This window comes from Gymnoscopelus braueri (genome assembly GCF_963280865.1).
Source record: "Gymnoscopelus braueri genome assembly, chromosome: 7".
Lineage (NCBI taxonomy): Eukaryota > Metazoa > Chordata > Actinopteri > Myctophiformes > Myctophidae > Gymnoscopelus > Gymnoscopelus braueri.
The window spans coordinates 7554900-7581779 of record NC_137608.1 but is presented as its reverse complement, the minus strand read 5'-3'; the positions used below and the strand labels follow the sequence as shown (position 1 = coordinate 7581779).

Below are 26880 nucleotides of genomic sequence, written 5' to 3'. Positions count from 1 at the left end.
CATCTTCTTGAAAATCTTGAAAGTTTTTTAAAACATTTTAAAAACACTAATTTTGTATGGGGGTCCCTGGCAGAAAATCTTTTCAGATGGGGTCTGCGGCCAAATACACATTTTGGGGGTACTTGATTTGAAAGGGTTTGAGAACCACCAGGTTTGATTATTATTACAAGCAAACATTAACCACTATTCATTTCGGCCATTTGAAATAGCAGATCTACAAGCTCACAACGTGTCGCAAATCGACACTACTTTTTGTTTTACTCAAGTACATTTTGAATACCGAACTTGTACTTGTAACAGACTATTTCTACAATAGGGTATTGATACTTTTACAAAAACTTGATATAACAACTAAGTAACTTCCTTTTTTTTGTAAAAGGCCAAAAGCTACCCTACGCGACTTGTACAACAAGTGACGCACTGCGCACGCGCGTGTCAGTCAACGATGATGACCGCGACGTCGAGAAGATGGCGGACTTCGAGGAGCTGCGGGTAGGCGATAAAAGAAAAACAAAACACTGTCACACAGCCCTGAGCACGCCCACGGCCCCTAAAACTACGAACATTATGACAAATAACGTAACGTTTGAGACAGTAACGTCATATTGTAGACATGTAAACGCACGTTCACCCCGGACGACCGCTAAAGCCCCCGTTAGCTGTTGTGCTAACACTATTCCCTATTAAGTTCACCAGCAGCCAGTGTTGCCATGTCCGTTTGTTTATAAGCCACTCTGGCCTTATTCTGTAAAGCCACTTGTGAATGTTGTTTTTTTGATTGATTGATTGATTGGATTGAATAGTTTATTTAGAAGTTTGCAGAAAAAGACACTTGAAAGCACAGTTTAAATACAAGGTCAACTAAATGGGATTACAAAGCCCATGAAAGCCTAATGGCTTGTTACAAATGGGGGTCCCTACTTAATTCAGTGGTGTTTGCAGGTTGTTTCTAAAGTGTGCTTGTTTCCTAAATGTTTTTTTAAACCAATGGTTCTTAAACATTTTCATGTCAAGGACCCCGATGTTAATATATATTGTCCACCAACCCTCCCCCTCCACCTAAAAGTACTTTGTGACTCCTGTACCAGATTTGTGTTGTTCAAATGATTATTTTTTTAAAGTAAAAATATTCAACTTTTTAACAAATTTCTTGTTGTTGAAAATGGGTGATCTACAACGAAAATGGGTGATCTACAAGCTCACAACGCGACGCGTTGTGAGCTTGTAGATCGACTATTTTCAAATAGCCGATGTATATGTTTTTCAAAGTGCACATGTGGACTATTATTTATAGTCGCTTCTTTTGGGCTTGTTTTCCTAGTCCTAGTTGCTTATTTCTCTCACAAGACCTGGCAACACTGGCAGCTAACAATGCTAGCCACCGAGCTGACGCTGTAGCTGCTTTTTGTCGTTGTTGTTGCTATATTTGCACTCATGTATGTGCCATTAAACTAGTGTTGGTTAACGTCGTTGCAGAGTAGGCTATACGGTTCATTTGTGTTGCAGAGATGTTGGAAAAGGTAGAACATAACGGTACATTTTCTGAAGGATGCAACAGTGATGTCACAACTAAGCGTCAAGTGTCTCAAACTCACGTCAAGCGTTAGTGGAGCCGTTGCTTGTTTGGAAGGTAACAGGATAGGTGGGCACCAGTGGTGGAAAAAAAGTACTCACATGTTTTACTTAAGTAAAAGTATCAATACTGCAGTGTAGAAATACTCTGTTAACAAGTAAAAGTAAGGTATTCGAAATTCACTTGAGTAAAAGTACAAACGATTGGAACATGTTTCAACATTCGACAATTTAGGTCTAATATTTCTACAATTGTTACGAAACCTGTATTATCCAGTCATTTTGGTGCATAAACAAGAAGTTGAAGGACCAAATTAAGTCTGATAATGATGTACCGTGCATGTTCACATCATGTATACTTTACATTACTTAAGACCATTTTTCAAATTTTTATTGTTTTAATTAACATTTTGGACAAAATAGCCAATTGTACATCGAGATGCCGAGATGTCCCTAGTGCCCACTATCCTGTATCTGTTTGGATCAGTGATTTCTCAACCATTTTCATGCCAAGAAACCCCCAAATTGATTTGTATAAAGCTGCGGATTCCCATTAGAAAAGATGAATTGCTAGGGACTCCCATAAGAAGATTTTAGCTTCATATATTTGATTAAGTACAGAATTCTACAACTTAGGTGGGAAGAGAGAAACCTATGATCTAACTGGGCACCTAGGAACAATGAGCTCGTTGTTAAATTGGCTGTTTCTTCCAAAATGTTAAAGAATAAAATGGTTTAAAGTAGCATATACATGATTAGATGTACCATGAATGTTCATATCATGTTACCTGACTTCTAGCTCCTGAAATTATCCACTTTAATAATCTGCTGGCGTCCCTGTTTTGGACATGTCATTGGCAAAACGTTTTAGAAATGGCAAAAATAGCCGACCTTGATGGGCTATTTGAGCTATTTTTCAGACTATACTGTTCCAGATTTACCTGGGACTCCTTGGAACCCCCTTCAACGACTCCCATGGGTCCCCAGACTCATTTGACAATGAAATTATGACATCACTGGCTTATCCTTATTTATAGCTGTACTTGATGTATTTTATTTCTATGTTGAAAGCACGAAATTGACTGCTGCCATATGATATTAAATGTCGCTGCTAACTACTTAAAGAAAGCTCAGTTCCTGTCAATGTAACAAGTTGTCACCATTTAATCTGGCACACTAATACACATTTAAAGAATAATGTTAATGTCTCATTTACAAGTCAGAAGCCACAGATTTAAACCCATAGCTGCTGGCTGTATTAAACCTATCTTGGGCCTAAACTCTAAAGATTGTATGGGGGCAAAGGAAAACCTGCCAAGCAGTGACTTATCCAAACGGCTCATCTCAGTGAACCACACAGGTGGAAGTTAGTGCTTAGCAATTTTTCCCCTGCCTTTTCAGGAATTCTCAGATATTGAGTGATTTGTCTCAACCCTTTAAGACCGGGAACGCATACTGTGTTATTTTAAGATTTCTTTGGGCTATTCAAAAATAGCAAATATACAAGCTCATAGCGCGCCACCGAGTGCCGCGCTATGAGCTTGTAGATCTGCTATGTTTGGGGAAAATCGTGAACATGTGTGTTTTTAAAGCGAACATTTTTAACTCCGATCTGTGCTTCTGGGGGGTCCCTCATTTTGAGGGCCGTTGACAGGGAAAAGTTGGAGCACCACTGGTATAGCAACATACTGTTAGGATTTAGAAAAAATAATTAGATACCTATTTGGCCGCAGACCCCTATCTCAAAATGTTTTGTTTCAGGGACCCCCCCAGAAGCAAAGATTTCAGTTACAAATGTTCGCTTAAAAAAAATATTATATTCAAACATTTGCGCACATTTTCACGATTTAAAAAAAAAATAGCAGATCTACAAGCTCATAGCGCAGCACTCGGTGCCACGCTATGAGCTTGTAGATCTGCTATTTTTGAATGGCCCAAAGAAATCTAAAAATGACACAGATTCTTTCCCAGTCTTAATGGGTTAAACCGTGATTAGTGTCATATAAATTCAGTTGTGTGATGAATCCCCTTTTCTAGCAGGCACTGTTTACATTGTGACTCTAGCTGTAAACCTTTGCAGACCCCATAATATGATGCCATGCACTGTTATTTAAAGGCATAGTATGTAACTTTGCCTTGTGTTTACATAATAAAATAATAAATAATTTTTTTTATATCATCAATTTCCCTCTGTGCCAGCAGTCAGAAGCCACTGGAGGTGTGTGGTGGTGTTTACCTGCAGACCGTATTTTGGTGTTTTCACTGTTTGTTGCGGTAGCCCCAAAACATCCCCGTCTACCAAAACAAACAGTGAAAACACCCATAAAAAACAGTGTTTCTGTAGGTAAACACCACCACACTACTCCAGTGGCTGATAACGGCTGGTATAGAGGGGAATGATTTTTATGTAAACACAGGGCAAAGTCACATACTTGCCCGTTTCTTTTTGCTTGCCTATAACCATAATACTTGTCTTCTTTTCATCCCCAAGTTAAGCTGCTCCACTGCTTATCATTTATCTGCCTTGTCATGCTCTCCCATGTCTTTATCTAATGGGTCTCGCAATTATTCTCAACATTTTAGATTCGTAACGGTCACATATGTTAAGGATTTGTAAGAGAAAAGGATATACACGTAAGACCAATCCAGCATGGACCATAGAATGAAGGGTCAGTAGAGGTTTTCTTACCTTTCTCTGGGGTTGGTCTTTTTGTGGGAGGGTGTTGACTTATGAAATATTGCTTAGTACATAAAATTGCACGAGATGTTTTGCTTAACTCTTGCTAATGTATATAATTTAAGGTTAACTGACATTGTTTTCTTTATCAGTTCATCAGTCATTGCTGTCCTGCAGAAACCTTTTAGCATATTTAAGATTTGTTGCATATTCCTCTTTTCCAATCCAAGCGATAGTCTCACCAGTCAGACTATCAGAGATCTCCGCCTTACTGATACATCTGGGGAAATCTAAATCCATTGAATGGGCTTGGATGGCAGAGAGAGAAAAAAAACAGCGCTAACAAATCTACCCCAACGTCTTTGCAGTTTGTATTGGTTCTGTGAAGCTGCTATTGAAAATGTTTAATTGTTACCCATACACACCCAATTTTAGTCCTCACTGCATTTAGATTTCCCCAGACATATCAGTTGGGGGAGATCTCTGATCGTCTGGCTTGGTGAGACTAGCAAGTAGCAAGACGATAGAAGCAACATTTAAAAATCGCCTTTAGAAGGTGTCATTACACGAAGGCCAATCCAAATGAAATTATGGATGACAGGAATATTGGGGCTGGGTATTGCCTGCAACCTCACGATAGATATGTACTGGGCGGCCATAGCTGAGTGGTCAGTGAGCCCGCCTAGGTAGCCAGAGGCCCTGGTTGCCCCAGGTTCGATTCCAGGCCAGCACAGCATATGTGTCGATGAAATGAAATTTGTCCCTGAGCAAGACTCTTAACCCCTAATTGCTCACAGGTTCTCATTGGAAACAAGACCGCAAGGACTTTCATGAACGACCTGTTAAAAGGAATTATCCTTACCACGATTCAAACGCCACGATACGATACGTGTTGATTTTGAATAATGAGGTGTCCTACCAAATTTACTTTTGCGAGTCCTAGACCACCGATCTGCTCATGTTTTTGACCAATATATTGTCCGAAAATGTTAACTTAGTTGATAACATTTAAACAAAAAGCGAGGAAATAAATACAAATAAAAATGAATAATCTTTTGATGTATAAATGCAAAATATTGAATCATTAATAAATGCAAATGAAATATAAGCTTTACATGTTTTTCTACTTCAACTCATGTCTGAGTCTCAGACACAAACTCACACAAACAAAGCCGCGTCACACAGCATTTCCTGCTGTATCGATATAGTAGCCTTTGTATCGATACGATTATCGGCAAGGAATACGAAACGATTATTGCTTTATCGATTAATTGAACACACCCCTTGTATAAAGGACAATAAACCAGATTTTCTCCGTTGCTTGAGGTACAAGGTTTCTGTATGACAGACAATATGTATAGGTTGTTATATTCCTTTTTGCTATTGATTTGTAGCTTCTTAATTGGCTTGCTATCATAATAACCTGAGTATTTGGCCACATTCTACAAAGTAAGCTTGGACTAAACTTTTAACTTGGCCTTGGTGCTGAAGCTTTTAATTTGTTTTGGTTTTGTTGCTGTAGCTTCTTGCACTTTTCTGTAGTATTCAACAGTTGTTTTTTTATTATACACTTGCTGCGCGTTTTCGCTGCACTTAGTAATTCTGTTGCGTTGTTTTTTTTTCTCCCAGAGTATGGTATCAAGTTTCAGAGTGTCCGAATTACAAGTGTTACTGGGCTTCGCCGGGCACAACAAAAGTGGGCGTAAGGAAGAGCTCCTGCTGAGGGCGTTGCATTTGTTGAAGAGCGACTGCAGCCCCGTGGTGCGAGGCAAAATCAGGGAGCTGTATCGACACCGCTACCCCAGGATCCTGGACGCCTGCATCCCCGACTTGGCCGCCATCAAGTCGTTGCTTTTCGCGGCGGAGGGCGGCAGAAGCGTGGCGAGCCCCGATAATATCCCTTCCAGAAGTGGGAGACCGCTCGTCTTCCACGAGTCCAAATTCAGCATGAATCTGCAGCAGACCGCACCCCTGATCCCCCCGGTCCACCCGGACGTCCAGATGAAATCGCTGCCTTTCTATGACGTCCTGGACGTTCTCATCAAACCTTCGAGCCTAGGTCAGTGTTTGTTGTTGTTATGTTGTTGTTGCATAGCAGTGTTTCTCAAATGTTTTCGTCAAGAACCCCCCAAAGTGAAGTATTTTGCCACGGACGTCCAAAGATTCTGTGCCAGGGACCTCCTTAACCCATTTAGACCTGAGGCCGTTTTCTAAAAACGCCTTCTAAATCCTGACCTAAGTTGAAAAACTTCAAATATTTATTCAAAAATTACAAAAAATGTATGTTGCTATATACTGCACATAGCAACAACAACCCCAAAAGGGGTTCCCGTCTTGAAAGGTATAGTCATGCAAAAGTGTCACTTTTCAGCTACAGTCACCTTTTTGAACCCAAATAGAGCAATTGTGTGACACCTGACCCAAAAGAAAACAACATGTTCTCACCTTTTTCACCTCGGGGCTGTTTGCATGCCCTACAAATGGGTTCCCGCCCTAAATGGGTTAAGAGACGATTTTTGTTGTATGTTAAATATTTTCAAAATTATTCAATCTTTCACAATTTTTCAGCAGGACTACACTACGTGTCGCATCATCACGCGTTATGAGCTTGTAGATCGGCAGTCTTCGAATATGCTAACTAAGTATAAAATAGGGTTAAAGTAGTTCCTGCCATATTAACACATTTTGCTTGGGGGTCTCCAAACTCCATTTTGAGAACCACTGCTGTATAGAATTTCACCTAATAACCATAAAGACCCAATAGGCTCTGTGCATAACTGTAGTCCTGGTTTTCCCAGAAGGTGGCATTACCTATTTCCTGTTGCGGTTCATCGTCCCATAGCTTTGTTTGATTGGCTCAGCAGCAGATTTGCTGCAAATTTCGCTTAAAGCCTATTCTGGGGTCAAACATTTGGGAAATATAGCAGATCTACAAGCTCACAACACGTTACGACACGTTGTGAGCTTGTAGATTGGCTGTTTTCGGCAAAGAGATTTGGTGTAGAGGGGAAAAAAGGAGGGAGCCAAGGATAGAGCATTGGGGGTCAACTAAATACATAGGGTTCGAGTGGTTATGCATCAATACATCTAGAATATATTGTAACAAGTTCTCATGTCATCACCAATCTTATGTCACCTTTTGAAAAACATTAATCCTGGAATCATACAATGTTTAAAATGTGCAAGAGCTTAATCTATTCCAAACGAGAGCACCTGTTAACTTGTATAAGTTAACAGGAAAACCAAGGTGAATTTTATGTTATAAGTTGGTGCTGTGTCATAGAGAAATTATATTTCTGAGATGTTGACGCTAATGGAATGAAACATGTTCAGCAGAACTAGTCACATTGTGAATGTAACTGAGACTATTGACTGATTCTTTTTTCAGGAGCAAGCCAAGTTCAGAGGTACCACCAAGAAAAGTATTTCATCTTTGCATTGACGCCCCAACAAGTTCGAGAAGTATGCATATCCAGGTATAAGAGTCATTTCCTCATGAACACCACTTACTGATCATATGTCATTACTAGACATGCAACAGTCAATTGAACTAATCAATTTAATTGATTATAAAGAGCAATTATCGATTATCAATTTTCAAACTTAAAGAAAATGGCCGATCTACAAGCTCATAACGCATCATGATTCGACCTGTTGTGCGCTTATAGATATGCTGTTCTTGCAATTTTTTCACACCCTTATACAAAGATGTATAAAATGGGGCTTGAGTGGTTAATCAGAATAATTGACATAGTCGATTATAAAATACACATTTGGATCTTTCTGTATTGATTCATTAATAGACAAAGAAAACAATCTCCCCAAAAATGCGCTTCTCGATTATTCAATTAACTTATAAAGTAATTGATAGAATAATCGCCAATAAGATAATCGATAGTTGCAGTACTCCTCATTATTCAGAACAGGTAAGGTAACAAGTCTGAAGTGTAACGTTTCCTTTCTTTTTCAGGGACTTCCTACCAGGTGGCAGGAGGGACTACATGGTTCAAATTCAAATGAGGTAAGAATGTGTGGAATGTTGACAGCTGTTCATATCGAGGCTCACCTTCACTTTCACAGGCGGTTACAGTCACAAAGTGCTTCATAGGTTTAAAATCCACAAAAGCATATGGATAATAAAATCAAAAGACAAAATACAACCATCACCATTTAGCCAATCGACCAGCAAATCCCAATACAGGACCGACACAACACAGTGCTGTAATCACTATACAACCACGAAAAAACCTGTCTGAACAGGTGAGTCTTTAACAGACTTTTTTTAAAATTTGCAACAGAAGTCTCAGTTCTTAGCTCCAAGGGAAGATTGTTCCATAGTCCATGGGCAAAACACACAAAGGCTCGATCACCGTTAGTCTTTAATCTCATGTGAGGGACAACCATCAGGCCCTGGGATGAGGATCTCGGAGGCCTGCTGGCAACATATGGGTTGAGCAGGTGGCATAAACATGTGGTTACCTGACCATGGAGGGCTCTGTAGGTGATTACTTGAACCTTGTACATGATACTAAAATGTATTGGGAGCCAGGTCAAGGAGGCCAGAATGGGGGTGATGCAACATAATCTCCTGCACCTGGTCAGTAGCCTGGCAGCAGCATTTTGAACAAGTTGCAAGCGGTCCAAGGATGATTTACTGAGACAGGTGAAAAGATAATTACAATAATCCAGGCGTGATGACAGGAATGCATGGATAATCATTCATAGCTCTGGGTGTGAAACAACGAACCCATATATTGGTTTGGATGACATATCAGCCATTATTTGGCATCTGTATCAGCAATTTTGCAGCCGAGGAGTACTGATTTCTAACCACTTTTAACCTGGGGTCTATTTTGGAGAAAATGTTAAAAGGTTTAAAAAAAAACATCGAGAGAATAATTGCTGAGGAAATAATCAATAGTTGGAAGCCCTAGGCTATGTTCAGCGAATATATTTGTTGTAGAGCGGGGACTGACCTAGTATGGGTCTACAAAGTATAGTGTTTAATGTTAAGTTGCTTGACCTGTGTAAACTTGAGCACATTTCTCTTCTATTTTTAGGTTTTGTTTGTCAGAGACGAGTTGTCCTCAGGAGGACAATTACCCAAACAGTCTGTGTATAAAAGTCAACGGGAAACTCTTTCCTTTGCCAGTAAGTGCTCACTTTTGTCCTTGGTAAATATTCAACTTAATTTAGAGTAATTTATTATTTATGCATACTGACATTGGGGACATGAAGTCAAACATGTGTTTTTGTTTGTGTGTAGGGTTACGCACCGCCACCTAAAAACGGAGTGGAACAGAAGAGACCGGGCAGACCTCTAAACATCACCTCATTGGTCAGATTGTCGTCTGCAGTACCTAATCAGATTTCGGTTACGTGGGCACCTGAAATCGGAAAAGTAAAATCAATTCATTTTCTCAGACTGTTTCTGGTAAAAGTAGGGGAAATAGCCAATCTACATGCTCACAAGGCATTGCATCGTGAGGCGTTGTGAGCTTGTAGATCTGCAATTTTTGCTACTTTTGAACAATTTTGAAAGGGACTGTGTACTATTTTTATAATATAATTAACAAGATCTTGTGACTAAATAACTAAATTAGGTCACAGGTTATTTTTTTTCATTTTTTAATTTCCTGAAACGGTGACAATATGTGTGGTTGTGATAGTATGTTTTATTTCTTGCAGACGTATTCCATGTCTGTATATCTGGTGAGACAGCTGACGTCACCGCTGCTTCTACAAAGACTGAGAATGAAGGGCATCAGAAACCCTGATCACTCCCGAGCACTGAGTAAGTGCTTTTCAATGTGAGGCCACGGCCGCCAGGAAGGCCAGTTGGAAAGGATAAAAAATGAGGGGGGGGATCATTAAAAAAGCATAACTATCTTAATTTCAATTCAAATTCAGTTGTGCCAGTTTAATCACCAGTTGAATTTAAAAAATGGGACCCAATGCCTCCCTTCTTGGCACTCAGCATCAACGGTTGGATTGGGGGTAAGTCCCTGAGACATACAAGCGTCATGTCCAGTGGGTGTATTTGTACAGCATGGCTGGGGTATGAACTTGTACAACAAGCTCTCTCATGCTACATAAACAACAGATGGGCTCCTTTCCCTATGGGCCTCATGTTCCCAAGGCTGCTTACGTTATAGTCGAAACTGTTAAATATGTTTTCCCAAAATGTTCAAACGTTTTTTTTAAATAGTTGAAAGGATAAGGATAATTCCTTTTAACAGGTCGTTCATGAAAGTCCTTGCGGTCTTGTTTCCAATGAGAACCTGTGAGCAATGAGTCAGGTCTACTAGCTCACAATGCGTCGCATCAAGCTCATAATGCGTTGCCATGCAACACCTGCAATGAGAATTGGTGTAGAGGGGAAAATGAAGGGGGACTGGTATGAACCCGGTCAACAAAGAATGTAGGGTTTAAGTGGTTGTGCCCTATATCATATTTTGTATGACAAATGGCAAGCTTGTTGATTTAGCTATTTTTAGAAAAAAGAAGAAAAAAGTGCTACATGGTTAACTCTCTCAGTGCCACGCCCCGAGATATCCCGAGTTTTTCCCGAGTACCCTCCGTGCCAGCACGAGAAATCCCGAGTTTTTACTTTTGACTGTGGTCGCGCTATACTGTTTATTTTTCATGATCACTTTCGCTTCCTGACTCCTTCAGACTCATTGGGTTCCGGTTTCATGACGCAGATTCCGTTTCCGGTTCTAATTTTTTTCCCGCGATCATTTTTGGCCAGAATAGGGAAAGTCACGGTTTTTCACACGGTATAAAAAACAAACGGAGAGGTCCACGTCTACTCTCTTTGGTCTGGGTGACGATCAGTCATCGTAGTCGTGTATCACATCGTAATTTAGCCCGAACAACGATTGTCAAAAATGTCAACATCCGGTTATGACCGGATGTGACGTGAGCCTGTCTGGGAGGGGGCGAGTGAGCCAACGAGGTCATCAATGTGTCGATTTGTTGCTCTCTACTGGTAGAACTGTATTATGGGTTTAAAAACCCAATCAGATCATTTATTTGAATGAAAAATTACAAAAAAAACGCAAATTGCTGGCACTGGGGGAGTACTTTATGAAAATACTCTTGGCACTGAAAGAGTTAATGGTGTAATATCGTATAGATAGACTAATACTGGTGTCTAGAATGAATGGCCATTGTATAATGATAGTTCCAGTTCTAAACCAAGAACCACAATGGTGATTCATAGACTGAGTTTTCAGTTGCATTTGGTTACTCTGGTCACTGAACAAAATCCTACCTCAACCGGTCTCATCTTTTTTTTGCCTGAAGATAGAAGTTTATTTGTACACCTTTGAACAACTGCACATTTCTACTCGATTATCATTCAGTTCTCATTGATGCTGCTTTTTGTGTTTCAGTTAAAGAGAAGCTTACTGCAGACCCAGACAGTGAGATCGCCACAACCAGTCTAAGAGTCTCGCTCATGTGCCCGGTAAACCAACCATGTCACATTCTCTACAAATGTAACGGTGCTGTAAGTCAATGGTTCTCATTAACCTGTGGGTCCGGACCCCCAGGGGGTCCCTACATGATTTTGGGGTGTCCCCAGATGACCGTGAAGTGTCAATTTAAGGACTTTTAAGACCTTTTTAATACCAAAAAGAAGAAAGAAAGATAATAAAAATATCATTACTGCATCAAAAGTAATCAACAAATTAAACCAAATTGTCAAATAATATAAGAAACGGGCAACAAATTTGAAAATGGCAGATCTACAAGCTCACAACGTCTCGTATATCTGCTATTTTCTCAATATTTATGTGGAACTGAAAATGTAATGCCTCAACTCCTACATTCCAAGTGCTTATGAGGGTGGGGGGTCCCCAGTTCAAATAGGATTATTTTGGGGGGTCGCGGCCTGAAAAGGTTGAGAACCAATGCCGTAAGTGATGTTTTTTGTTTGTCTTACTGTGTGACCTCTGACCTGTCCCTCTAGCTGGGTAAGATGCGTCTGACGGTTCCATGCAGGGCGGTTACCTGCTCTCACCTGCAGTGCTTCGACGCCGCCCTCTACCTGCAGATGAACGAGAAGAAGCCAACGTGGATATGTCCTGTTTGCGACAAAAAGGCAGCGTACGAGAGCCTCATCATCGACGGGTCAGTGGGCTCATTAACTCATTTACAAGCTTGTGGTGGCCATTTTGAAACCCTAGCATCCCTCATTCTGAACATTAGCCGAAAATAGACAAAGATTTGAAGATAAAAGCAGATTGAGCTTGTAGATGCTATTTTCATCGAATCGCCTATTATGAAATGCCCAGAATAGGTAAACTTGTGCAGTTGTTCTGAATGAATTCGTTTATTTCGAACATTAATTAAAACAAATAAAATGCCAAAAGAAAAACTAGCATAGCAACAACAATGTTCGAAAAGTAGTAGTAGAAAGTGTAAACTTATAAACTCCTACCCCCCTTTTGCCAATGCAAACTCTATGTCAAGGACCCCGAAAATTATGTTTTCGGCCGTGGACCCCATCTCAAAATATTTTCTGTCAAGGGCCCCCAGAATAAAAATGAAAATAATAAAAAACCTTTTCACTTATAATGACATGCCCAAAATATGGATTTTATTTCTTCAATGCATTGACTGTATTGGGTTATTGATGAAACCGTGTGTCTATGTTCAGCTTATTCATGGAGATTCTGAATGAGTGCTCGGATGTGGATGAAATCAAGTTCCAGGAGGATGGCAGCTGGTGTCCCATGAGACCCAAGAAAGAGGCGGTCAAGGTGTCCTCGCAGTCCATTCCAAAACTGGAGCGTAAGTACAACTTTTTTTTTGAGAAACTCATGGATTAACTCATTCACTGCCAGGCTTATTTCAAGCTTGTTGATCCATATGCCAAAGGCATTATCAGAATCAGAATCAGAATCAGTTTTATTGTCACATCACAGGTTTACAAGGTAAAAAAGTGGGTGAAATTCTTTTTTGTACATCGTTCCCATCGCAACGTTAGTTTCCATAGAAAGAAGAGGGGGGGGGGGAGAAGAAGAGGGTGGGGGGTAAGTGGGAAGGAGATCAAAACAAGAGAGCAACAGAAGGCCAGACAAGTTATCTACATATTTACAAATTACCTGAGATAATAAAAACAAAAAAAAACTAAACAAAACTAAACTAAGGTGCCTGAGCATAGCAGCAATGTATTGTATACTGTGCATGTTATACTTATACTGTGCATGATAGACAATGGACGTTAAGGTGCTTAGAGGAAAAGGAGCACAATAAAAAAGACCACAAAAAAAAAGTCAGAGTGCAACAAAAAGTCATTTGTACCTGGTGTAGTCCACAGGTGTGTCCGAGGGGGGGCTAAAGTCCAAGTCATTGTCCCTGGTATAATCCACAGGTGTGTTCAGGAAGAGCCAGAAAAAAAAGTCTGCGCTGCCTGTTGTCAGGCTGCTGAACAAGGCCTATGCCTCATTCAGGCTTATTCCCCATTCAGCATTCTGACAGCAGCCGGATTGAAACTACACCAGTATCTGGTGGTGGAACTCTTGATACTGCGGTAGAGCCCCTTGCCCGGTCGCGGTCGTTGTAGGGGGTTGAACAGTCTGTGACTTGGGTGGTGCTTGTCCTTGATGATGCGCTTGGCTTTGAGCACGCACCGCTTTTTGTACAGTTCCTGGAGCGCTGGGAGCTCGATTCCCATTATCCGCTCTGCCGATCGCACTACTCGTTGTAGGCTGATCTTTTCTCGGGCAGTGCAGTTCCCGTACCAGGCCGTGACACAGCCTGTTAGGATGCCTTCGACAGAACTGTTGTAGTACAGCCTGAGGATGCGACGTCCTACTCCGAGCTTCTTCAGGCGGCGGAGCCAGTACAGTCGCTGCTGAGCCTTTTTCCTCACGTGTGTGGAGTGCGTCTCCCATTTGAGGTCCTCCTCGATGTGTACTCCGAGGAACTTGAACTCGCTGACCCTTTCCACTGCAGCACCGTCGATGAGGATGGGCGCATGGTCTCTCCGCGGCCTCCTGAAGTCCACGATCAGTTCTTTGGTCTTGTCGACGTTAAGAGAGAGGTTGTTCTCCCGGCACCAGCGTGCTAGAGATTTGATCTCCTCTCTGTAGTCAGACTCGTCGTTGTTGACGATTCGGCCTATCACTGTCGTGTCGTCCGCGTACTTTATGATGGTGTTGGAGACATGTGTGGCTATGCAGTCATACGTGTACAGGGAGTAGAGGAGGGGGCTCAGCACGCATCCCTGGGGTGCTCCGGTGTTGAGGGTCAGGGGGTCGGATGTGATGCTGCCCATTCTCACCACCTGATGTCGGTTGGACAAGAAGTCCTGTATCCAGTCGCACATGCTTGGGTGTAGCCCTAGGTCTCTGAGCTTTTTGTCAAGTATTGCTGGGACAATGGTGTTGAATGCTGAGCTGTAGTCCACGAACAGCATACGTACATATTTGTCCTTCAGCAGCTTGTTGTCCATGTGCGAGAGGACGGTGTGGAGAGCCATGGCAATAGCGTCGTCGGTGGATCTGTTTTTGCGGTATGCATACTGCCACGGATCCAGCGAGGCAGGTAGCGTGGAGCTGATGTATTCCCTCACCAGTTTCTCGAAACACTTGCTGACGATCGGGGTGAGAGCAACAGGTCTCCAGTCGTTCAGGCATGTCACTTTGGCCTTTTTGGGAATGGGCACAATGGTTGACATTTTGAACCCTGCAGGGACCACAGCCAGGGAGAGGGAGAGGTTAAAGATGTCAGCGAAGACACCCGCCAGCTGGTCTGCACATGTCTTAAGGACCCGGCCTGGAATCCCATCAGGTCCGGCTGCCTTGTGGATGTTGACCCGTGTGAAGGCTGTACGCACTTCTCTCTCCGAGATGGTTAGAGGGTTGTCCTCTGCTGGTGCTGCTGATGGCCCCGCTTGGCTGCCGCGGTTGGAGCTGATCTCAAACCGGCCGTAGAAAGTGTTCAGTTCGTTGGGGAGGCAGGCAGGCGGGTTCACCTCGCTTCTGGTTCTTGTTTTGCAGTCTGTCAAGGTGTGTACCGCCTGCCATGTGCTCCTGATGTCGCCATTGCTGAGTTTGTCTTGCATCTTTTTTGTGTAGGCCTTTTTCGCCTTCCTGATGGCGCTGTTTAGGGCCGCGCGCGTCGTGTTGCGCGTTTCCACGTCGCCAGATTTGAAACCAGCATCCCGTTCATGCAGATGTGCACGTACTCCGCTGTCCATCCATGGTTTCTGATTGGGATAGATCCGAACTGTCTTTTTTGGGACTATGTCATCTATGCACTTACTGATAAAGCCAGTGACTGAGTCTGAGAGTTCGTTGATGTTATTCCCAGCGGCGTTCTTAAACATCCCCCAGTCAGTCTGGTAGAAGCAGGATTGTAGCATAGCGTCTGTGTCCTCAGACCATATTCGGATTTCCTTCTCAACGACCGGCTCCCTTTTTAGCCTCTGTTGGTAGGCAGGTAGCAGCTGGATGGCGTCGTGGTCAGAGCTTCCTAGCGGTGGGCGTCGGAGGGCTTTGTATCCATCCTTGAAGGGCGTGTAGCAGTGGTCAAGAATATTGTCACCACGGGTACTGCAGGCGACATGCTGGTGGAATTTGGGAAAGACCTTTTTTAAGTCTGTCCGGTTGAAGTCGCCTAGGCAGATGACTGCGCAGTCCGGGTGGCGATTTTCTTGTGCACTGATCGCCTGGTGTAATTCCCTCATAGCTGTGTCCTTATTAGCTCCAGGATGAATGTAAACAACGGCTACAATCACAATGCTGAAGTCGCGTGGTAGGTAGAAAGGACGGCAGGCTATGATTAAAAGTTCAAGGTCTGGTGAGCAGTGACTATCTAGGATTTTAACATCTTTGCACCAGTTGTTGTTGATCAAGGCACAAACTCCCCCCCCACGTTGCTTACCGCTGAGTACAGGGTCTCTGTCTTTCCTATACGCGGTGAAGCCAGGAGGAGTGATAGAAGAATCAGATGCTAATTCCGTTAGCCACGTCTCTGTTAGCACCACAATGGACGTGTTCCTTGTCTCACTGTTATACTTTACGCGCGCTAGTAAGTCGTCCATAGTGGTCACAGTTCTTGATTCACACAGAGATCTAACGTTCGCTAGCAGGATTGAAGGCAGTGCAGGTTTATATCCACGTTTTGTTGTTCTTACGAGGAGACCTGCTCTTGTCCCTCGACGCCACGGTCTTTTTCGTCGCCTCGGGTAACTTTCTGTTCCAGCCGGAACAAAGGGGACCCCTCCCCCCTCCCAGCCGAGTGGAAGGTTTTCGGCGAAAAAGTCCGGAATTCTGTGTGTAATCGCTGTGCTGATGTCCATAAGTGCTTGTCTGTCATAACTCCTTAGACACGCGACGGTGTAGGGAAAAAGGAGAAGGCTAAAAAATACTAAAAAGATGGAAAAACGTTGCGATGTTACAGAGCGCGTACGGATGCGGCCGTCCTTCATGGCGCTCCCAGTTATGGATCAAACGGAGAAAAATAATTCTCCGTTTACATTTTAACATTGAAGTGGATGGAGAATTAACTTTTTGAAAATCGTTTTCTCCTAGTTCCTTTGAGATAAAAAAAAAAAAAAAAAAAAAAAATAACAAATTTTATTTTGAAAAAAACAAAACATTTTAGGTGACGTCAAAAGACGTCATTGGCACTAATGGCGCACTGAAAACGGCCGTCAAAAGACGTCATTGGCACTATATGAGTTAATGTCATGTCTTCTATGGAAGCGCGTCACACACTGAAAATATGCTATCTACAAGATGGCCTATATTGGCTTGTTATTTCTTTATTTTTTTGGGTCATTTCTGCCTTTATTGATAGTGCACACTGCACAGTAGAGAGAGACAGGGAGTGACACGCAGCAGGCGGGCTCGGAATCACCTGCGACTTGCTATCAGGCTTTAGAGCCTATATGTGGTATGCGCCTTAACCGCTAGGCCAGTGGCGCCCCGGTTATTAGTTATTTTAACATAAGTATTTGAAGTGGTCAAGCTAGCGATAGAATACATGTACAATCTTCCAGAAAACCCTATTGATCTTGGATATTTCATAAAAGCAAAGGTTAAGGCCTCGATCTCCAATTTCCAATTTCTGGCTACGAAAACAACATCATTTTACATATTGTGCTAATTGTTTCTGAAACACACCGCTAGTGTATGGGGCGGGGGGGGGGGCTCTTTTCACGCTGTTTCACAAATCGCAGATTAGGATTTAGCCTAACGACATTTTTCAGTCGTGAGATTTTAATGTGCTTTCATCCGTGGAAAACTGGAGTCGTAGTTGTCTTACGCCAACGTGTGTCTCCCACCCCTCCGTCACCCCACAGCATCTACCCCCGTGCGACAGTGTGCACCGCACTCAGGCGAGCCCAGCGCCGCCAGGAAGGCCGACGTCATCGACCTGACGCTGGAGAGCTCGTCGTCGGACGAGGACGAGGAGCCCGACCCGCCCGTGAAGAAACGCTGCCTATACATGACCAAGACGGAAGAGGGGATCCACAGCAAGGGGTCAGTGATCCTACAACACAGCGCTCTGTCATTCTTTGTCTTCGGTGCCGTGCTATGAGCTTGTATATCTGCTATTTTTGAATAGCCAAAGAAATCTTAAAATGACACAGATGCGTTCCCGGTCTTAATAAAGGGTTAATACACCGACGTTACTTTCAACCCAAAAAACAGGTCTTCGTCAGGTCTGACAAACAGGCAATAGGCATCTATATTTAAAATCCGCTAGTGGTTCGACTTCCGCGGGCGGTATTATCGTTTCCGTCTTATTCTTCGTGGTATTCATTGTCTCTGCTACGTTCTAGCTATGTTCTGCCAGACCACGTCTCCAATTTCCAACACATTTTGATTTCGCCCTAAAAATCGATCATGCCTGGACCCTGTATAGTTTACTTTCAATTGTTCAGTATACAATTGGATTCGTTATTTGCCCCCTGTTTTGCCTCCGTTGCTCACTATTGTATCCTTAATCTACTTTCCGCCACACTCCATGCCTTACAGCACTTTGCTGCCTCCCACAGGTCGGACTCTGTTTATAAACAACATAATAACTTCCGCTAAATGTCTTCTTCGTTGTTGTAAACAGTTGATCTCATTTGAGCTCCGATCTGTGATTGGCTAGACCTGCTCATGTGGCGGAAGTGCATCCAAGATCTACGACAGTTACATCACATTTGGTTACCTATCGAACCCAGTTTATCTGGGGTCCCCATATAAGGAAGTGCCCCTTCCGCCTTTCCGAAACGCTAGCGTTCTCAATAAATGAAAATTTGTATCTGAGTCTTGCATCCTTTATTTTGGAGTGCCGCTTTTTCCACTTAGGTGGTATTTGATTTAAGTTACATACATAGCTTAGCTGAATTATTTCCTTGATTTCTACTATTTGATAGCTTAGCTAAAGTTTGGTGAGACCAGTAAGAGCATTTTCTGAAGTCTGCCCAACCCACGGAGCACAAACAATGGATTATTAAATGGGATCATATCTAACCCACAAAAGTCTCATTGTTTGTTGTATTGTTTGTTTGTCTGTCTCTCCAGGGTGCTGACCTACCAGCCCTCCACGGTGCGAGTGCCAAACGTCCAGTCTTTGGACACGCCCTACCTGACGTCCTCGCTGTCAGACTACCCCTTCCACCACTCCGCCCTGGCTACCATACCCGCCGACATGCAGAGTGAGTGACAATGTAACATAATGTGCTGTAGTGTACAGCACTGGTTCTCAACCTGTGGGTCGGGACCCCCAGGAGGTCTCCACATGATTTTGGAGGTGAAGTGGCAATTTATGGACTTTTAAGACATGTTTAATACCTAAAGAAAAAAAGACCATTAATGTCTTAAAAGTGATCAACAAACTATACTCTTAACTCATTCACTGCCACAATTATTGCTGGCCGCGTTTGCCCACTGCCAGAGATTTTTCATTTAAAAAAAAAAGTACTCAGGAGCCGAGATACAGAATTTTTAAGTTTTAAGTTAACAAGGAAGTGGATGGGAGTGTAGATCTTTAAACAATCATATCTCCTTGGTCTTTGGGTCAAATTTGAAAAAAAAACAAAAAAAAAAAAAAAAAAAAAAAAAATTATTTTTTTTCAAAAAAAAAAAATTACGTTTTTTACGTCAGTGGCAGGATTGGTAAACGGGACAAATTACGTTTTTTACGTCAGTGGCAGTGAATGAGTTAAGAACTGGCCAAATTGTGAAATAATACAAGAAAGAGTCAACATTTTTTTAAATAGCTGATCTACCAGCCTTGCATTGTGAGCTTGTAGATCAGCTTTTTTCACAATATTTATATGTGGAACTGAGTCAAATAAAATGTGATGCCTCAACTCCTACAATTTCAAGTGCTCGTCAGGGTGGGGGGTCCCCAGTTCAAATATGATTATTTTGGGGGGTCCCTAGCTCTAATATGATTATTTTGGGGGGAGGGGGTGAAAAGGTTGAGAACCATTGGCGTACAGCACTGTTTCTCAAATATTTTCATGTCAAGGACTGCCAAATTGACATGTATGTGGGTGCAGACTCCCATTTGAAAAGATGTTGTGCCTGGAACCCCCATAAGAGAAAATCTATATTTTAAGAAGGAAGCCCATCTACAAGCTCACAACGTGTCGCAATGAGCTTGTAGATTTGCTATTTTTGAATAGCCGGAAAATCAAATGGGGCTTAAATGTCTAAAACCCAGCAAAACGTCATTTTGCTGGGTTCCCTTTGGAACTCCCTCAAGGACCCCTGTAGGTGCCCGGACCCCACTTTGAGAACCACTGCTGCACAGTATGCGGCGCAAGATACGCAATAAGTCTTTGGATAACTGGTTCACATCTACTACCGTTTCAAAGGACTATTATAACCTTTGAGTAACATTTCCTAACGTGTGTTTTGGTTTCTCTTAGGTCTGGATCTGCTTTCCTTTCTTCAAGCAGATTCTCAGGTATTAATATTTATCTTGAGTTCAGCACGTTGTCATTATTTAACCCATTAACACTTTACCTGCCAATCACGAGTATAACCGTTGATGAAAAATACACCCGTTTACTGCCAAAAAAATCCATCCACGAGTATAACCGTTTTTCAAAAAAAAAAAAAAAAACCTTTTTTTTTTTTTTTTTTTTTTTCAATTTATCCACACAGAACCAGAGATATCACGATCCAAAGATTTCTAGCTCCATTCACTCCTTGGTTAACTTATTACTTTAAAATCCTGTATCTCTGTTCTTTTGTAAAAAAAAATTAAACACTGGCACTGGGGGAAGTAAAATAAAAAAAACCCTCTGGCAGGGAATGTGTTAAGACCTGAGGCGATTCTTAAAAATGTTTTCTAAATCCTAAAAGTTTTTTCAAAAAAATATATTTTAAATATTTTTCAAAAATAGCAGATCTACAAGCTCATAGCGCGCTATAAGCTTGTATATCTGCTATTTTTGAATAGCCCAAAGAAATCTAAAGTGACACAGATGCGTTCCAGGTCTTAATGGGTTTAATCTCATGAAGATTTAGTTGGTGATTTCCGGTCCTGGGACGGTAATATGTTAGTTCCTCTAACAGAGGACTATAAATAAGACATAAATAAGTATTTATTAATAGACACAGGAAGGTTATAAAGATCTCTGTAAATTGCATTAGCCTGAAGTGCTATATCAAACCAGTTCTATATCAGAAACGGTTTCAGGTTTACAAAACAAGCAAAGTCTAACAATAGACATGTAGGCAGAAATGTGTTGTGATGTGGAATAATAAATACTGGTCCAACTGAAGTTAGATATTATTGAATAACATCTGTGTCATAAGACAAACCCAAGGGCACTTGCACATAATGTCCAGGAGATGGAGCAAACGCACCCTGCATTCTACTTACTGCTTCTTAGTTGTTTGTTGAACAACCAGTTGATGTACTGTACATCTGTACTGTATCACTTTAAGTTTAGTTTCAAATGTAAAGTGCACTATGAATATTATTGAACGTATGAGTTTTATCTATATATATTTCAGCATTACCTGAAATGCTGAATAATAATTTTATTATTATGTATTATATTTCTGAACTTATATGAATTTTATTGAAATTATCAAACTTACTTGAATGTTATTTATATCATTGAACTTACATGAATTGTATGTATTTATTTCAGCATTACTGTGCTAATTTATATTATCTATTACATTCTTGAACTGATATGAATTGTGTGTATATATATTTTTTTATATTGAACTTGTATGAATTGTATTGAATATTGATATGCATTTCCAGCATTACCGTGCTCCCATGTTCCTGGACAACCTGAGCAGCAGCCTGCAGAGCGCCGCCTCCTCCACCAGCTCGACGCTGGTCTCCTCCTCCACCAGCCACTACGAGAGCTCCGCCCACGCCACCAGCTCCACCCACCACGAGACCCGCGTCATCACGGGGGGCGGGGCCGGGAGCGCCAGCCAGGCGGTGGGCGGCTCCGGCGGCATATCGGACATCATCTCACTAGACTAGGGGGGGCCAGAAAAAAACATGGCCATGCCTCCCACTGCGACCACGATGGGGTGGGGGTCCTTGAGGGGGGTTTCCGGGGGTCCCCCCAGCTCACTGGTCTCTCCAAGTTAAATAGGCTCTATGCACAGCAGCCATATTGGAAAGAAGTTGGGCCTCTTCCTTACTTCCTTCACAGGTGTTACCTAATGATACTAATGAAGGCTCTGTTCCATTCTGGTCAAACAGAGTCAGGGTGCTGATATTGTGCATGTTGGCTCACTGGAAACACTCATGGTTCCTTAAAGGGAAAGACCACTTTGGTAGAGGTTTGGGTTGTGTAGTTACCTTGCCATGATGTAACTACAAAGGTGGACAAGAAATCTAAAATAATTACTCCATCGATTAGAAATTGATAATTCAAAATATGCTCCTCATTGACTTACTGTACATTGTACGGTAAAACAGCTCTCAAACTCACTCTTTTAGCACATAAACGAACACAAACAAAGATGATTCAGACAATATAGAACATCACCAAACCCAGTACTGTTTCTTTTTTAAATAAAAATGTCAACTTCCTGTTGATTTTACAGTACTGGGTTTGGTGATGTTCTATATTGTCTGAATCAACTTTGTTTGTGTTCGTTTATTTGCTAAAAGAGTGACTTTGAGAGCTGTTTCAGCGTACAATGTAAGTCAATGAGGAGCATATTTTGAATTATCAATTTCTAATCATTGGAGCAATTATTTTTTATTTCTTGTCCACCTTTGGAGTTACATCATGGCAAGGTAACTACACAACCCAAACCTCTACCAAAGTGGTCTTGCCCTTTAAGGGGGTTCCAAATGGCCCCTTACGGGTGTGTAAATCTGAGTGTACAAATGGAACCAAATGGACCCTTATGGGTCCATTTGGTTCCATTTGTACACTCTCAGAGTTATGGACCTCCTTGAAATTAAGTTTTGAGAACCACTGTGCTACACTAAATGGAACAGAGCCTTCATTAGTACCATTGGTAACACCTGTGAAGGAAGTAAGGAAGGTGCCCAAAGTTTTTCCAATATGGCTGCTGTGCATAGCCTATTGGAACTGAGGATTTTACAGTGTAGATTGGGGGTTCCCAGTGATGAAAATGGTATCGAATGGGGGAGGGTCTTTGGCCTCCAAAAGACCTTAACCCCAGACCCCCCCACCACCACTACCACCAGGTGATCCACACAGCAAGAAATCCTGAGTGTTAATTTAACCACATGAACCCTAAGTGTCCATATTTTGGGTATAATGGGCATATTATGTACTATTATGTACTATATGTACTTTATGATTTAAGGGGAGGACCCCCCCCCCCCTCCCCTCTCTCTCTCTCCGTGGGTGGGTGCTTGGACCCCCCACAGACTTGCGTTGAGAGAGCGACACCTCTTCAAACTGTTGATACCGTACACCCACCCTGTATGGATATGCGGGTGTTATTTTGTGCACCCTGGAATGGACGGGGGTTCTTTTTTTAACCAGCCCTCTCTCCACTCTCCGCCTCTCCCTTGGACACAGAGAAATGGGGGAAGTGACGAAAATACATTTTGTGTTTTCATTGGCTACGATGGCTGTCAGTCGAACGATCCCCTTTGATGGAGTTGAATCACGTGGCAGCTCGTTTGTTATACTAATTAACTAAAGATCTATTTATGTTTTCCTTTTCTTATCCCATTAAGACCCGAGGCCGATTCTACAAATTCTTCTAAACCAGTTGTTCTCACACTTAAACGATTTTTAAAAAATGTTCAAAGATAGTAGATGTACAAGCTCGCTGTGAGCAGTGTTGATTTTGTCGACTAAAACTATGCCGAAAAATGTTCGTCGACTACCTTTTTTCACAGACGAAAACTAAATAAAAACTAAACTATGGTGACTAAAACTAAATATACTGACAATTTCGTCAATAAATAAAAACTAGACTAAATGTTAGTGAGGGACTAGTGGAGAAAATCTGCTATTTTCAGCATGCAACCAAGTGTAAAATCAGCCATTATGACGCCATCATGACACCGCCAAAATAAATTTTAGTCGACTAAATCAACTGTAGATTTAGTCGACTAAAATGTTATGACATTTAGAAAACTAGACAAAAACTAAAACATTTCAGTGACTAAAACTAAATGGAATTGTATTCAAAAGACTATGACTAAAACTAAATCAAAATTTTGTGTCAAAATCAACACTGGCTGTGAGCTTGTATATCTGCTATCTTTGAATAGCCAACGCAAAAGTCTAAAATGACACAGAATCATCCCGGTTTTTTAATGGGTTCATTCACCTAATCTAGCGCTGGCTATCTTTAGGACATTGTGTGGTATCAGAACCTTGAATATTGTTTATTTTCTTCTTCTTTTTTATTGTGCAGATGAAAGCAATTGATGCAACTTAAAAGGTGCTGTGAGTGATTTTTGTTTTGTTAAAATAAGTGTTAAAATAGCTCTATATTCTAAAAGTAATCATTGCAATAGTCTAGAGCAGGGGTCTTCAACAGGGGGTCCGTGACCCCTAGGGGGTCCTCAGAGTTACTACAGGGGGGCCACCAAATCTTAGAGCAGACTAAGTAAAACAAAAACAAAAGTTTTGTACAATATAGAGGGGGTCCCTCCATCTCTCTCCCAGCTAGGGGGTCCTTAGCCTGAAAATGTTGAAGACCCCTGGACTGAGTGTTTTATTTTTATTTCTTTATCCCCGTCTCTCCAGCTCTTTAGCAAACAGAAAATGCACTTTCAAGTCTGGATACCAATCTACCTGGGAGAGAAATCCTATAGGATGCTGTAAAGTAGAATAAATGGGTTTTCCTTCCTGATTGGAGGAAATTGACAAGCCTCATCAATAATGACCTGAAGATATACATTAATACTGACGTGAAGATATGATACTGAACAAACACTATAGCAATGACTACTGTCAGAATATAGAGCATAACTTCTTAACCCCCAAAAAATATCACTTACACTACTTCTGTTTTCTTTCTTTTTTTAAAGTCGGATATTTGCAAATAAATAATTGGGAGGGAGGGAGGGGGGGGGGGGGGGTAATCCTTAGAAAGCCTTTAATCATGCAATTATCATCATTGTGAAATGTTAACTGATGAACCATCTATTGAATGAAGCTGTTTAGATGGAGAGATGGACTCTTAGATGATGGAGTGTAATTCTGTTTGAATATACCTGCTGGACTCGGATACCACTTTGAACGCTCTCCGTCCCATCAGCTGGGTCCTGACTGGGAATGTATGGCAGTGGTTCTCAAAGTGAGCTTCCGGGACCCCCAGGGGTCCTCGAGCGGGTTCCAGGGGGTCCCCAGAAAACTGTGCTAATATATCATCATAATCTGTTTAACCACCATAACCCTACATCGGCTATTTGAAAATGGCCGAGCTACAGATATTTTAACAACACAAATCTTTTATGGGGGTCACTGGTACAGTGGTATCTTCTCAGATGGGTGTCCGTGGCCAAATATAACATTAATTTGGGGTTCCTTGACATGGAAAAAGTTTGAGAACCGCTGCACTAGGAAGACATTTGAGTTTTGGGATGTGGCCATATATGGTCACCAGCTGTTTCTTTTCACCTGACAGGAGTTTCACAGAGAGAACCTAAACGCATGTGGAGGAACATGCCATCATGTATGCCACCTAGTTCTGGGAAATTAACCGAAGATGCATCGAAACCCATATTTTAGTACCAGCGGGGGAATGTAACTGCAGTTTCCACGGCGGTGGGCAGGAAGTTTACCCGTGCACCACCCGGATGCCCCACCCTCTCTGAGAGCAAGCCCTTGAGTAAAATGAACACACTTTACTTTGCTGTGTGCACCATCAAGTGGCCATGCCGCTGCAAGCATGTCGGTTGTAGCGAGCTGGCCTGTGGTTGCCACATGTCACAGTACCGTTTCAGTTGAACTCTTGGTTACCTTTTAGTTTTGATACCGTCTTTTGTTATAAAGTATCTTTAAAATTCTATACGTCATCTCTTGTTGCTTTTTTCCTTTTTAGCGTTGTGGAGTGGGGGGCAAAAAACATCGGAGATCCAGTAATCACAGAAGCCCGATTTATACCATGTCATACAACGGTAACGCACGGCGAAGACGGATGTTGCCTTTCACAAATGAACCTGAATGCAACTGCACTCTGACTTTGACGTTGGGCTGGACGATGTAACTTTAAAATCACTATTTTAAACCTTTGCCTCGATTGCGATAAATGCATGATTTGTTTGTTTTCTTTTTTAAAGAAAATGTCAAAATAGCAGATCTACAAAGTTGCAACGTGTCGCGATGCAATACGTTGTCACAGTGTAGATTGACTATTTTCACTATTTTTGTACGCGGCAGTACGCCACCATTGCACATCAAATTAGAATACAGTGGTATAATGTAAGTGGTTAATCAGACTATAATCGATTCAGTCGGAATGTTTTCCGACTGAATCATTTCGTGTATAAGAAATGTAAACAAAACAAAAAACTGCTTCTCCAATATTCAATTAACCTACTGAGCAAGATTAGTGTGGTTATTGCTCATAAATATTGGTTTCTATATATTTCCAGCCCTACTGTGAGAGCTGTGGGAGGAATAGTCTGGCGTGGTCTGACCATAAGAGCTCCAACAACTGATACATGTACATCAGATGGCATTAAATGAGTGGAAACAATTAGGAGATTTAAATAACGAGGAACTTTATGGTGGTCGTTCATATCTGGCCCCTGTCGGGATTGTTTTTCAAAGCAGTAGTGTAAGTTTGTTAGCTATTCTAGCCGGTATATTGAATTTACATGTTACTAGACATACCAGTACCATAAACTAGTGCTATATTTAAAAGGTGATGTAAGTTATCTATTTATTGTTAAAACAAGTTTAATACTGTAGCTCGATATTCTGATAGCAATCATTGCTATATGTTTGTTCAGTAACGGTGTCTGCCCTTCTCTCGCCCCCAAAAATCATATTTGAACTGGGGACCCTCCAACCTTGACAAGCACTTGGAATTGTAGTTGAGGCAGGAGTTTAGTTTGACACGGTTCCACAGATAAATAGTGAAAATAGCCGATCTACAAGCTCACAACGCCATCGGCTATTAACATTTTTTTTTGCCTCTTTCTTATATTATTTGACACTTTTGGCCAATGTTTGACCA

General features: G+C 41.8%; 1 protein-coding gene across 2 annotated transcripts; it reads left to right on the top strand.

Annotated features, from left to right (window-relative positions):
• The first annotated feature begins 452 nt into the window (after positions 1 to 452).
• Positions 453 to 21765, top strand: pias2 (protein inhibitor of activated STAT, 2). Of its 2 annotated transcripts, none has more exons than XM_080433744.1 (15): positions 453 to 492; positions 4156 to 4241; positions 5879 to 6308; positions 7638 to 7725; positions 8220 to 8270; positions 9310 to 9400; positions 9516 to 9650; positions 9938 to 10043; positions 11647 to 11720; positions 12225 to 12385; positions 12915 to 13048; positions 17571 to 17751; positions 18787 to 18920; positions 20142 to 20179; positions 21497 to 21765. In XM_080433744.1, the coding sequence occupies exons 3-15, from the start codon at positions 5882 to 5884 to the stop codon at positions 21725 to 21727; spliced, it is 1851 nt and encodes a 616-aa protein (XP_080289870.1). In that variant the 5' UTR covers positions 453 to 492; positions 4156 to 4241; positions 5879 to 5881; the 3' UTR covers positions 21728 to 21765. The 2 variants fall into 2 exon arrangements, with proteins under 2 accessions (XP_080289870.1, XP_080289871.1); XM_080433745.1 differs by lacking the exon at positions 453 to 492 and adding an exon at positions 513 to 1520.
• Positions 21766 to 26880: the final 5115 nt, after the last annotated feature.

Coding starts and splice junctions, on each gene's coding strand:
- pias2 (XM_080433744.1), top strand. CDS start 5,882: ATGGTATCAAGTTTCAGAGTGTCCGAATTACAAGTGTTACTGGGCTTC. Junction 8,271..9,309: donor ATGGTTCAAATTCAAATGAG/GTAAGAATGTGT, acceptor TTCTATTTTTAG/GTTTTGTTTGTCAGAGACGA. Junction 10,044..11,646: donor TGATCACTCCCGAGCACTGA/GTAAGTGCTTTT, acceptor TTTGTGTTTCAG/TTAAAGAGAAGCTTACTGCA.